Raw genomic sequence first — 14,419 nt, 5'->3', positions numbered from 1 at the left:
CGTTGGGTACGAAAACCATCGTGGTAGTTTTCCCATAATTTTCATTGGTTGGATTTTGTCATGCCATAACACTGCCCCATCAAACAACTCCCGTCCGCATCTGTATCAGACGGCAGTGAGAGTCGACACATCGAACCGTTTAGAAATTTCTTCCAGGGGATCTGACGACGGCCGGAAAGAAAACGAAAGAGAAGAGTAAAAATAGAGGAGATCCACAGCAAATAAACGATAGGAGAAAAACAAACCAAGAAATTCAATCGAAGTATATAAATGGAACCTTTGAAAGCTCAACCGATACATTGAAATAAGGAAAAAGCCTTAATTCAGATGCATGAATGTGCAAAGAATAAAAGGTGTCGCAATTTGTCGTTGATGGTTAAGCAATAACATTCGGAATCGCTGTGTCAAACGCTTAACGACCATGAAGCGGAATATAATTTAATTTATCTGTATATTTCTATCAGCCACGTGTCCATCAACAGAGAATGGCATTGCTGACGTGGCATGCTGAGGAAGTTGTTTAACTTTGATGTAGACTAAGATTTCCATATATTTTCAAAGAGATTGATATCTACTAGTATTATGAAACGTTTATAATTATCAAGTTATTAGGATAATATTTAGTTTCCTAGTTTGTTAAGAATTGTTTAATATGAGGCTGAATTATAGGGTTAAATCCTATTATTTGTAGGAATAGGGTTGTATTTAACAAAAACAACAGTGTATTTAAACGTCCCCTTATTAGTATTAGTTTTACTTCAAATGCTATATAAACTGTGGCTTTGTAGTTAGGTGGTATCAAACATATTAATAAAAAAATTGAGATTAATTCTCTATCTCTCTTGTTCCTCACGTGTGTGGATCAAGATTTCATCAAACTTTTTCTCTCTATTCCATTTTTAGAATCTCAAATCATAAACTCCATTTTTAGAATTTCATATAGAATCACCCTTGGAGTGGCTTCTATGGTTGTATTCCATTTAGTGTCCTAAAATAGATCACCCTTAGAGATGCTCTTAGGTGGAGTGCTCAACGACGATACTGTTGATATTCTTATAATTTGACCCAATCCAATCCACCACGTATATTGTTTGCTTTGAATTATCTAGTTCCCGTGGCCTGCATGAATTTATCCTTTTATTAAAAAAGGATCTCTCGGTGAAAAGGTGATGGGCTCTACGCTTATAAACTAGATTGTTTGTCCATAATTTTGGTTTCTTACAGATGTCCCTCCAGTGTCCGAATTTGAGTATCTAAAGATCCATATGGCAGGGAAGGAGCAACTTTGAAAGCCACTGCCACCACTCACCACAGCCCTTGAAAATGCCACAAACCAAAAGACTAATAAAAGCTTAACCAGACAAATTTCCCTCCTGGGGACCATATTAGTCCCCTCAAGGAGTTGAAGCAAGCAAATCTCACAAGTACACTAGTCAGACACGCACAATGATTGATTTCCCTCTCAATTAAGGGGAGTTGGAGAAGGGAATGAGTGTAGTCCGTTCCTCTTCACATGATTCAATTTAGCCCATGGCCTTTTGGCCCTTTGTTAAATGATGACAAAACAGATCAATAAGAGACAAAGAAAATTTGTATTGCAGTATTTCATGAAAAAAAGAGATCAAGGAAAAGGACATTTGAATTTGAAGTTTTAACCATTTTAGCAGAACTAGTTCGAGCAAGGAACAGCGCACATATCCTGGTAATGATCTGAACATAGCACTTATTTTCATTTCATAGGTTGCCTTGATGAGGTAAACATTTTCTTGAATTTGAAGTTTCATATGTAAAATGACATAAGAATACAAGTTTAGGCAGAAAAACTTGCACTTGCTAACACAAAGGCTGCTTTTGTAGCTGCCTTGAACTCCATTTGCTACTACCATTCACAGGAGAAGAAGGTAATATAATTGTTGGCAGTCTCTTGCTTTCCTCCAAATGAGGGAAATCAATTGTATAATGAAGTCCACGGCTTTCATGCCTCGCAAGGGCACTGTTGATCACCAGCTTTGCGCAGCAAAAGAGGTTCCTCATTTCACAAGCCTCAAGGCCCACCATTGTCGGCGCCCATCCATGCTCAAACAAATATTTCTCCCACTTCAGCTCCAACTCATGGATTCTTTGCTCTGCAGTTTCTAGCCTTCTTGTTGAACGAACAATACCCACATATTTCCACATGATTGATTGTAGTTCTTTCCTCACTTTCCTTGTCATCCTCCTTATCTTATTATGCATGTCGCTACTCCCAAGTAAATTAGGCACAATTGGTCGTGACCATAAATTCAAAGCGTTTGGAGATATGCTAGAGCTCTTCATGTGATCAATTGAAGGCTGCACAGCTCTTCGTGCAAACACTAGCGCCTCAAGCAATGAATTACTAGCAAGTCGGTTTGCTCCATGCAAGCCAGTGCATGCTACCTCCCCTGCCACATATAGGCCGTGCACATTTGTCTCCCCTTGGAGCCCAGCCCGGACTCCCCCACACATGTAATGAGCTGCAGGAACTACTGGAATTGGCTGGCGGGTTATATCTAGGCCATACTTGAGACACTCGGCAGCAATGTTGGGGAAGTGAGAGAGAATCTTTTCTCTGGGTTTGTGACTTATATCAAGTAGCACGTATTTCTCATTGCGCTTTTTAAGCTGGTCATCTATACCTCTTGCAACCACATCCCTGGGTGCAAGTTCAGCTCTTTCGTCGTATAGGGGCATGAATCTTTCCATGTCTAAGTTGTAGAGGATGCCTCCATCACCCCTGACAGCCTCAGTGATGAGAAATGCATTTTCTCGAGGTTCGTTTGGTTTAACAGGAAGCCCTTCATCAGCTAATGCAGTTGGATGGAACTGTACAAATCTGAGAAAATATTGCCACAATGCCACATGATGACCGAGTTATAAATCAAAGCTGAAAGTGAAAGGCATAGCTAATGTAATGTGTAATTCCTACAAGATTGTTTACTATTTGAAACAAGATGAGAACGATATTACTCCTCAAGTGTTTCATACCGCCATCATTTTAGGTTAATAAACAAAGTCTTCAACCTTTTTTTAATAGGCAAGTATTGGGCGTGGCGGGTGTTGAACCCAACCCATGATCTCTTGGTAATGTGGTAGGGGGCTTGCCATCAAGGCACGTCTTAACACCCAGAGTCTTAAACCTTAAAAGAAGTTTATCTCCACTTTTGGGTAATGACTTCTATTTATGACATGAGGACATAAGAAAAAACTAAGTGGTATGGAGATCTTGTGCATTCAAGTTATCCAGAATCTTTTAAACTGCTTCTATTAAGGAATTATATACTAATATGAATGGATTGAAAGTCGAACCAGAATGCCCTCGTTCACCATTAACAATTTAACATAAAAATATGGTTATGATTGACTCACTCCATATTGGAAATAACAGCTTGAGCCCGATGGGCCATAGCAATTCCATCTCCAGTGGCAACCTATAGGTAAATAACGAAAAAATAAGAATAGACTTGACAGATCGAAACCAGGGTAACAATAGATAACATATGAAGAGAATTAAAGAAAAACAAATACTGGAACACATGAATAAATGGAAAAAAATAGCTATGTAATGAACAACAATAGAAACAAGCTTCCACTTTGTGTGTTAGAGTATCATGTGTTAAATACTTAAATACACACTTGAATCGCTTGATCATCTCCCTAGGAGATGCCATAAGATGATAAAAAGGGCTTAAAGTAGCTAGGATGGTATACAAAAAATTAAGTGTAAAATTTATTTAAATATTTTAAGAGACAATAGTAATGAAAAACATTAAGGAAATTAATGACTCGCTCAAGACATGAAAAAATTTAGTATACCGGCGGATTTGTAGTGGTTTCATATGTATGCCCAGCCCCACCTGATGCAAGTAAAGTCACCTTCGAAATAAATCGAACCACCTGGAAGAAAAAAATGGAAGGGGCTTAATTTTATTTTCCAATCTGACACACAAAAAAATTTAGGAAAAACCTCACAGGGCATATTAAATTGTTACCTCTCCTGTTTCAGTATCTAAAGTGTCCACACCATGACAAACTGTGTCAGGACCATCCTGCAATCCACAAACATCAAGATTATATTATAATTCTCACTGCTCTGGTGCATAGAATTACTGAAATCTAAATCTACATGCATATGAACTAACAAAAAACATCATATCCATGTATTCTAAGAATATATCACAGCTAAGACTGCTATATGCTCACTGGGATTCCCAAGTCAAACCATAGATATTTGTGTTAATGATGTCAAACAAACGTTTTGTAAGATTGAAACAAGTGAAAAAAAGAACCTGAGAAGTAAGCAAATCTATTGCAAAATGGTGTTCAAACACAAAGATATTAGGATCTTTGACAACTGCCTCCAATAGAGCCCTCTCAATTTCCCTTCCAGTAACATCAGCAGCATGGACAATTCTGCGATGGGAATGTCCCCCTTCCCTTGCTAACTGCAAGTTTCCGTCCTCCCCATGATCAAACGATGCACCCATAGCAATCAACTCCCGAATCCTGTCAGGGCCTTCTGTGCACACCACCTAGATCAGAAACAAATAGAAGAAAAACATAAGTACTTGAGAAATACTTCGCAAAATAAGTTCGTGAGGAATCAAGCTCAAAATGCTATGTCTGGTATTGAAGACAAAACAAACAAACAAAAAGTCTGTAAGGATACTTTATGTCTAGAGTTGGCTCCGGAAAATGAGAGTATCTGATCGCATATCCTCCAAGAATGTAAACAAACCATCAAGGCCGGATCATGTCGTGCTCACAAGAAAGGCCAAGCCCAGTTCACATTGTTCCAGTAACTACAGGGGCAGGAGAGGGCAAATGTGCATAGTCTTTCTTACCCGTCATCCCAGTGATAAATTTGTATTCCAGTTATACAACACTAAATATGGCTATTCAGAATGAAGACTAATGAATTAATAAATTGGAAAGATTCCTGAGACTTACTCGGACTGTTTCTTCATCGCATAAGTAGGCACCAGCTACCATTGTGTCCTGCATGTGACTCTCCACTGAATCTGAAGGGCAAAGAACAGCGCTAACTCCGCCTTGGGCATAGTTTGTGTTGCTTTCATGAGGCTCAGCCTTTGTAATCACTGCAACAGAACCATGTTTTGCAACTTCAAGGGCATAGCGAAGACCAGCAACTCCACTGCCAATGACAGCAAAATCAACATACTTTGTTGAAGCATCTTTCAAACTGTATAATGTGGCGACAGTTCTGTGCGACTTCAGACTCTCAGTAACAGGAGACTGAGAAAATTTACATCTATTGATATGCAAAACCTTGGATACTCCATAGGACCTAGAAGTTATACAAATTATAGAAAGAAATCAGACGTGCAAATCAAGTCCATAAGTCCAAGCCTCTGTCGATTCTATAACATTAAGAAAATAGTCCAGTACCATCAAGTCATGGCTTAAATATAGTAACAACATCATTGAACTGGTTTATTAGTGGCATTAAATTAGACTAAAAAGCATATGCAAGTCTAGGAGCCTAATTCTGATAAAGCTGTATTCTCAACATCATAGAGGCAGAACATGTGGAGAACATAAAAAATCCTCAACCCATAAATCAAAGAAAACTGCAACAGGATGCAATTTACTGATACCAATAAATGCAAAGAATTCCATCAACATATGAATTATAAATAACAAGATAATTATCAAATACCATGAAAGCTCATTCTGTTGAGATTGATTATTGAATGCCAAGCAAGAGACACGAAACGCTCCTCTAGAATCATTTCCCCTGCCGATCCTTGCATTGCAGTGAAGGTTGCTGCTTTGGGCAACAAGACTTGTGGCCATTGCAATTACTCTGCGAGTCAATCAGAGTACAAAAAAAAAAAGGGAAAAAAAAGAAAAACCCAACAACAATATCAGCTAAACCACTTCAACCAAAATTCTCTAACGCTCTTTGCAGTCAGAACAGAACGGAAACAGACAAAACTATAATCCTTTTTTTTTTGTTTAAATGCAAAATCTTTCTTTGTGCGTATCTTATTTTCTAGCTATTTCGACAAAACTAAGACGACAACCTGATTTACACACAGTATCGGAGAAGAAGAATCTATTAAGAGCAAATTAGGAATTTCCTAGGCATCAAAAACACAGAAAATAAAGCAGACGAAAGGAGAACGAAATTACATCTTCTGGAGGCGGCGAACCCACCACTGTGATTTCTAGCCTCAGAAGTAGCATCCTCCACACCCGCGGCATCCTCGCTTTTTCGTGTGGCGTGGCCGTTCTTACCTTCTTTGTTTTCTTTCCCTTTATTTTTTTTTTCTTTCTTTATTTTGTTTTTTTCCTTTTATTTGTCGTTTATTGACATTCGGATTTGGGACAATATTTCCTTAATTTGTCATTTTCTAAGCTGGAATGTCTTGCCCTTTCAAGGGGATTTCTACTCGTCTCTTTGTAACAAGGATTTGACATCCACGTCACACTTGCGTCATCATCTACTTCAATATTGCGGAGAAAATGTTTACAAAGGAGTTTTCTTTTTTTTTAATACGTATGACAAATATGTTTTTCATTGAAATCGAATTTTGGACATACATATACAAAACCCAATCAATTTCTAACCAAACCATCTCTCGTTGATAATTTTATAAAGGAGTGTTCATGCACATATGGTACGAACATGGGCTAACAATATGTTATGATGCAAAAAATTTAAGTTATTAAGTTTTAGAGTCATGTGGGCAAGGGCGGATGGAGGGGGACTATATTAGGTTGTAGTCCCCCAAATTTTTACAAATTTTTTACATATACTACACACATATATATGTACACTATTAAAGGTAAAACAATGAAGCTTTGAGACATGTCTGTGAGGAGATGACAAGATAGAGTGCTTGGAACAAGTGAGGGCTAAAAAGCAGTTAATAGGTGTAAGGGCTAAAAGTAGGTAATAGGTGCAAGGGCTAAAAGCTAGAATAAGAGGGAATAAATGGTTGTGTATATTTTTTTAGGTAGATATATATACACTACTGCACTACATACATATATATATATATATATATAGTTTGTATATATTTTTTTTGTGCACATATCTTTTTATGCTAATTTTTTTGTAGTAAGTGTATATATATGTTTGTATTACTTTATGAGACCAAACACTAAAATGAATGTTGATGGATAATATCATTTCGATAAGTTATATTTTTGTAAAATAGACCTAAAAAAAATTTGGGGGAGTTGCCCCCAACCCCCGGTAAATTTTTTCTAACAAATCAAAATACAGTAGCCCACCCCACCATCAGTTCCTGGCTCCTCCCTTGCATGTGGGTATATCAATCATTTAATTTTTTTAGACTTATTCATTGTGGGACTTCAATAACTCGTGAATTTCCATAAGTAACAACAACTCATTATTATGTTAGGAGGATAAGAAACGGGCCGGTTAAGGCAATGCTACTTGTGATAAGATTTGTTATGTTTTTTTAATTATTTTTTGCTCTGATAAAAAAAATAAAATTGAATTTAAAATCTTGTATATTTTTCATTTTGTATATTTTATCATAATTTTTTTAAAAATTCCAAGACAATTTTACTTTTGCCACCTAACTAATTACCATTTGATTATAATACGAAAATTACAAAAGAAACACACAGAGAAAATGAAATGCAAAACTAATTAACAACAAAACAACACTAATATTAAAGATCGCTTACAATGAATAATGTTGATGTAGCCTAGCAAATTTAAAATCGATCTGCAAAAAAAAAAACAGAAGAGAAAATTTAAAGTTATATGGTATATAACTATATATATATATATATATATATATAGATTCAAAGTCTCTAGGATTTTAAATATATGCGTATGAAAAGGGAGGGAGAGACTAGAGAGAGAGAATAACAGATGGAGAGATACATACATATATGGATTCCAACTTGTTCAATAAACTTCTTCTGTCATTGTGTTCAGATTATGGGTTCTTACACACACATATATACACACACATATGTATGTATGTATTAGTCCACTCATCTCTCAATGATTACTTCTTTAAGTCAGCTTCGGTATCCTAGCTTTTTCTCTTCTTCTTTTTGCACTTTTTTAAAGGGCTTGGAATGCATGATAGTCACGTTCCACATAAACACTAGTCAAGCTGGTCTTATTGGTGCATTATCGATTATTTTATAATACATATATATATATATACACATGTATATATATATTGGCCATGGTCACATGGATTGTCTATTTATTCGGTCAAAAATGTTGTCCTAGGAAACCTTTGAGAGTGAGAGATACACGTGCATATATATGATATTTGGCAGAAAGGTTATTTTACGTCATTCAATATGGGTCGAATTCCATTTTCGTCCCTAAACTATTTTTCTTCTGTTTTTTAATTTTCATCCCTTAACTATGAGAAAAGACCCCAATTATCTTTTAAAAAAATCTGACTATTGAAAAATCCAAATTGACATCTGACTTGGCTATTGTTGTTCATGGTGGAGCTACATGTATAGTCCATATAAGAAAAAGATTTACAAATCTTGCACCGAAGGAGGATAGGAGAGTTTGGTGGCTCATCTTCGTGCAGAGTATTGATTCTTCTCTTCTACCCCTCTCTCTTACTGGCTCACCTATTTGTGAGGTTTGGTAGCTGATTCATATAAAAGACCTAATTATTCTTTGGTTTTTCGCAAGTTTATGAGAAAGTTTGTGTTACTGAAAAAGAGAAAGTTGTCCCATCGAGAATTCCAAATTCTTATTTCTGTAGGATTCGGGAATATGCTGGCTATGAGTTGTTTTTTTTTCTGAAATTTCAAGTTGAAAAGTAGCAATTTGGAAGGAGATTCGAGTGAAGCTTGAATTTTGGTGAAAATTAGGATTCTTGAGTTCTATTTGGGGCATTGGGACTAAAGGTCTCAAACTTAAATACTTTAGGGATATATCGTTCAAATTATGAATAGTTTGCCACATTGGATGTCTTCGATGTGCCACATTAGATTTTTCCGACGTCAATGTCACTTGAAGGACGAAATTGGTACTTTTCCATAGTTGGGGGATGCAAAATAGGAAAAAAAAAGAGTTTAGGGAGGAAAATGAAACACGACCCATAGTTGAGGGATGAAAAGTACCTTTTTTGCTTATGATATTGTCCATTTTGGATCACGGCCTGCCTGGATTTGTTTTTGTGGACAATAGTAATTGATTCTTAAACTTAGAAAATGCATTCTTGTATGAGAGGTGCAAGACTTTTACTTATATCCATTGTGTTTGGGTCACGCCAAATGATGTGAGATATTAGTCCCGACATTTAGGGTGCGTTTGGTATGAGGGTAAGAATTTGGGGGTATAATTTATTACCCATGTAAATATTACAAGGGTAATAATAATTATGGAGAATAAGTGTTACCCTTGTTTGGTAAAGAAGGGTAAAATTTACCCAAGTATTCATTACTTTTGTTTGTTACGACTATACATTACTGGTATAATACCATTACCCTTGTTTGTTATTATTGTAATGAACCAAACTAGAAAAAAGTGAGATTATGTTTTTTATTATTACGACTATCATGTACCAAAATTTTAAAAATATAGATACATATGCATATATATACACACAACCAGACATATATATATATAATAACAATTGTTAACAATTTCAACAAAATAATCTGATAACATTCAAATCCATGACAAAGACGTAACACAAGAGTAGGGGTCATCATTTGGCCCGTGGGCCTAGGTCCGAGCTCGGCCATGCTCGACCCCTTGGGCGGGCATGAGCTCCATTTTTTGGGTCAGCCCAACCCGAAGCCAGACACCTCAGGCCAATTTTGGCTCAGCCCGAGCCCGACCCAAGCCCGACATTATTTATTTATATATATATATAATATGTATATATTTATATCTGTATATATATAAAATATGTATGTATATATATAATACACACACATACACAGACCGCACTGTCTGTGTATATGTATATATGTATACATGTATGTGTATCATATATATATATATATATATATATAGACAGTGCATATGTATATATTTATATGTGTGTGTATATATATGTGTGTGTATATGTATATGTGTGTATATGTATATATATGGGTGTGTGTATACACACAGACAGTGCATATGTGAGTGTGTGTGTGTATATATATATGTGTGTGTCTATACATACATATATATATGTATATATATGTATATATATATATATATATATATATATATATATATGTACATATATATAATATATAATATATATGTGTATATATAACTTATGGGTTTTTAGAATTTTTTATTTAAAGGGGTAATAGGTTGGAGTAAAACTTCTTATTACTTTTTATTACCCAGGTCCCCCCACTAGTAAACTTTATGTGTAAAAAATAAGCTCAATTACTAAAATTTATTACAGGAGTAAAAGTTATACTGACATAACAAACACAAGTAAACTTAAAATTTAATTACCCTTGCAACTATTACACCTTATTACCCTTGTACCAAACGCACCATTATAAGTACGTTTGTTTTTATTTTTTATTTTTCATACATAGGTAAGAAAAAATTAATATTATTTGCATCCCATTTTTTACTAAGTACACTCCATTGTAGTGTATTTTTAAAGGGTTAATATGGTGTACTTAATACAAAATGGGGTGTAAATAATGTTCATCGTAAGAAAAACCACCAAATACACATGATCAATTAATTAATATAGTTAATTAAAACGTAAAAAGGCACGTAAATCACATAGTTCATATAACTATGTAAGTGAGATGAGTTTTGAAGATTAACCTTGTCAAAAAGTCAATTCTCATCACATATAATAATAAGATTATTGAGACTGAACAAATAATACGAATCTACATACACTTTAGCAGTTTATGGCACGTGTTTTTTTTACGTCATTATGAGCACATCAACTTTGAAAGTTGAAGATTCCGATTCTTCAGTTTTATAGTCTGTAAGTATGCGCAATTCGAAGGAGTGGCTGGGTCATGCTGTCCGACAGCTCCAGTACACAAATGTTTCATTAACTATTAATTCATGTCTTGCAGACTTTCTTCTTGCGAAAATTTTAATTCGTGAATTGTAGGGAGAGACTTAGAGTGTGTTTGGATTGAGGGATTTGGGGGGAAGGGAAGGGAAGGGAAAGGGAAGGAAGAGAAGGGAAGAGAAGGGAAGGGAAAATGTATTTCCTTCTCTCATGTTTGGATAGATAAAAAAAGAATGGAAGGAAAACTAGTTTAATTTACTAGTTTATCCTTATTTTTTATGTTTAAGTGTTATGTCCAATGGTAAAATAGGTTTTAAACTTATAAGTAACTTAATTAGTAATATCTTCCCTCCAAATGACTCCATTTTGAGAGGAAAGAATTTTGACGAAAATTTAAAGAAATCTTCCTCCTAAATCCCCTCAAATACCTCCCCTCAATTTTTTATAAACTATCCAAACAAGGGAATTGGAAGGAAACTTCATTTCTCTTCCCTTCCCTTCCCTTCCCTCCAAATCCCTCAATCCAAACATACTCTTAGGTCACCATAGATTGAGACTAAAAAACGAGCATTGGAGTCAAGGTTGGAGTTCCGCCTGAAGAAATGGGGCAATGCCACCGGCCCGATACGATAGTTGATGAATCTTCTATATATAGTGCTTGTTTGGCACAACGATCCCCAAAGCGAGACCGCTGTGCCAAACAGCATGAATTTGAGGGTGGGCTCTCAAATCAGAAGCTCCAAAATGCTTGTGAGAGTGGTTACCGCCCTCACTTTTTAAAAAAAAAATTTTTTTTATGCAGACCCCACATATTTTAAAGTCAAACTTTCCCTTTTTAAATTAAAAAAAAACATGATGGGACTCACTTGAATAATAAATATTACTAATAAACCCCAACTAAGATATATTTAGACTTAATAAATTAAATTTATAATTATAAATATATATTAATAATTATAATAATATATATTTTTAATTTGACATTTTCTTTCATTTATATATGCAGTATATATTATATTACAAATTTATTTAAATATTAAACTAAAGTAATTATTATTTTTACTTCATAAAGTATATTTATAAATTAATAATCATTATTTATTTATTAAATTTATAATTATTTTTTTTTAAAATAAAAAAAATTAAAATGAAAAAATATAAACAAAATATATTTACCCAACCTAACCGCTAACAACAGTTAACAGCTCTACCAAACACCTCACAACTTATTTTACAGTTTTAAGCTCAGTTTTTTTTCAACACCTTAACCACTAGCGTTGAAAATCAACACAACCGCTCTACCAAACGGGGCCATCACCTGTTTGGTAGAGCTTATTTTGAGGCTCATAAGCTAACTTATAAGCTTAAGTACTGAAATGTTTCATTAACTATTAATTCATGTCTTGTAGACTTTCTTCTTGTGAAAATTTTAAATTCATGAATTGTAGGGAGAGACTGAGGTCACCACAAATCGAGACTAAAAAACGAGTGTTGGATTCAAGGCTGGAGTTCCGCATGAAGAAGTAGGTGTAATGCCGCTAGCCCGTCGAGGTAGTTGATGAATCTTCTATATAGTTTTTAATCTAACGATATGTTTTTTTTGTTCGAAACAAAAAATAATTTCGATATGCAAAAGACACAACGATTCTGTGTTATCGGATATAAAATCAAAACATTCATTGTTTCGATTGCGATGAATTTAATTTTCGTTTTGAATAAAAAAAAAAATTGGATCGAGAGAGAGGCTACGACTAAAGCAAGACCCCGGGAATAAGGGAATTCGAAGCATCTTCTTCTTCATCTTTTCATTGATCATGAATTTACGATAACCATGCACTATTTAGGGGCAATTGATGTATTGTATGGTTCTGGTGGAGCTCTCGCCCAGTGAAGAATGTATTTGGAGACAGATATTACTAATATGATTTGTCGTTTTGTGAACATATATAAATAAGAAAAGATATTGTCATGGCCCATAGGCTATAGCTTGTATTTCTTTGTATCTTGTGAATAAAGTAATATGTGATGTGATTCATACCTTCAAATTTTCCTTGCCATCTTCAATTATTAACTTATGAGTTGGCAAAAGCAATTTTGGGCTCAATGTTGTTGGACAAAAGTACAAACTCATATTTTATACTTGGTTATTATTTGTATATATGTATTCCAGTGTAACCCCTTAATCAAGGTGATTAAGACATATATTCGAGTTGAGTGATAATTGTAGATATTTGAATATACAATCGTTGAAAAGTCAAAGAAGTTTATGTGGGCCACCTATAATATTTTGGACATTGGAAAATTTTGGACACTAGTGTGGTTCTTTGTGACTTTTTTCTTTGTGAAAAATTTTTAATTCATGAATTGTAGGGAGAGACTTAGGTCACCATAGACCGAGACTAAAAAACGAGTGTTGGATTCAAGGGTGGAGTTTCACCTGAAGAAGTAGGGGCGGTCCGTTGTGATAGTTGCCTAATCTTCTATATAATTTTTAGTCTAACGATATTTTTTTTGTTCGAAACAAAAAATAATTTCGATATGGAAAGACCTAAAAATTAAGCACTGTCGGATATAAACTCAAAACATTCGTTGTTTCGATCGCGATGAATTTAATTTTTGTTTCAAATAAAAAAATATTGTTAGATTCGTGAGATTATTGAACATTATATATTTATGATTTTTAAAAAAAAATAAAAAATTGGATCGAGAGAGAGGCTACAGCTAAAGCAAGACCCCAGGCACCCAATTCGAAGCAGCTTCTTCTTCGTCTTTTTATTGATTATGAATTTATGACAGTTGTCAGCGACAATGAATCAATGATGTATGGTTTTGGTGCAACTCTCACCCAGTGAAGAATGTATTTGGAAGCAGAAATTACTGATGATGATGTCTGAAATAGGTCTACCTTATTAGACGAATCAGCCAATTCAGACTAGGTTGGAATAGTAGATTTCTTCCTTGATGGTACGTGCTTACTCTCTTCCTTCCTGCACAAGAAGCGAACATAAGCTTCGGTAGGGCCCCGAGGGTGTACTCGGAGGGACCTCTCCGATGCTCAAGTCAGTACAATACTAAACTTGGGAGGATGGCTCGTTGATTTGAGCGTTGCCTCTTGCTTAGTAAGTAGTTCAGAGTGTAGGAGTTAGAATGTTGACCTAAGGACAAAGGTCCCACTTTTATATGAGTTCGAAGTGTTTGAGTTATAGTACGAGTCGAGCTCTCTCTCATTGGTTTTCCAAAGGGTTTCTCGAATGGTAAATTCCATTTGTATCCCTCTCCAAAAGGGAGTTGGACTCTATTGAAAGTTGATGTCCTATTGGGACTCTTCATTGTTGGACCTGGTCTATACCTACTTTGGTTGTGTAGGGACATTACCAAGGTTGTACTTTGGTATGGTAGAAGCGGGGTCAAAATGGTTGACT

At 35.1% G+C, this 14,419-nt stretch overlaps 1 protein-coding gene across 2 annotated transcripts; it reads right to left on the bottom strand.

Moving 5' to 3' along the window:
- Nucleotides 1–1,697: 1,697 nt before the first annotated feature.
- Nucleotides 1,698–7,953, bottom strand: LOC120011266 (L-aspartate oxidase, chloroplastic-like). Of its 2 annotated transcripts, XM_038862342.1 has the most exons (9): nucleotides 7,911–7,953; nucleotides 7,705–7,745; nucleotides 5,699–5,845; nucleotides 4,969–5,326; nucleotides 4,308–4,550; nucleotides 4,011–4,067; nucleotides 3,835–3,915; nucleotides 3,388–3,449; nucleotides 1,698–2,854 (listed from the first exon to the last, which is right to left on the bottom strand). In XM_038862342.1, exons 3-9 carry the CDS (start codon nucleotides 5,833–5,835, stop codon nucleotides 1,834–1,836), a joined length of 1,959 nt encoding a protein of 652 aa, XP_038718270.1. In that variant the 5' UTR covers nucleotides 5,836–5,845; nucleotides 7,705–7,745; nucleotides 7,911–7,953; the 3' UTR covers nucleotides 1,698–1,833. The 2 variants fall into 2 exon arrangements, with proteins under 2 accessions (XP_038718270.1, XP_038718271.1); XM_038862343.1 differs by lacking the exons at nucleotides 7,705–7,745; nucleotides 7,911–7,953 and adding an exon at nucleotides 6,175–6,519.
- Between the last annotated feature and the right edge of the window lie 6,466 nt (nucleotides 7,954–14,419).

The sequence above is a fragment of the Tripterygium wilfordii genome, chromosome 12, assembly GCF_013401445.1.
Source record: "Tripterygium wilfordii isolate XIE 37 chromosome 12, ASM1340144v1, whole genome shotgun sequence".
Taxonomy (NCBI): Eukaryota; Viridiplantae; Streptophyta; class Magnoliopsida; order Celastrales; family Celastraceae; genus Tripterygium; species Tripterygium wilfordii.
The sequence above is the reverse complement of the archived record's forward strand: the minus strand, read 5'-3'. Positions and strand labels throughout refer to the sequence as shown.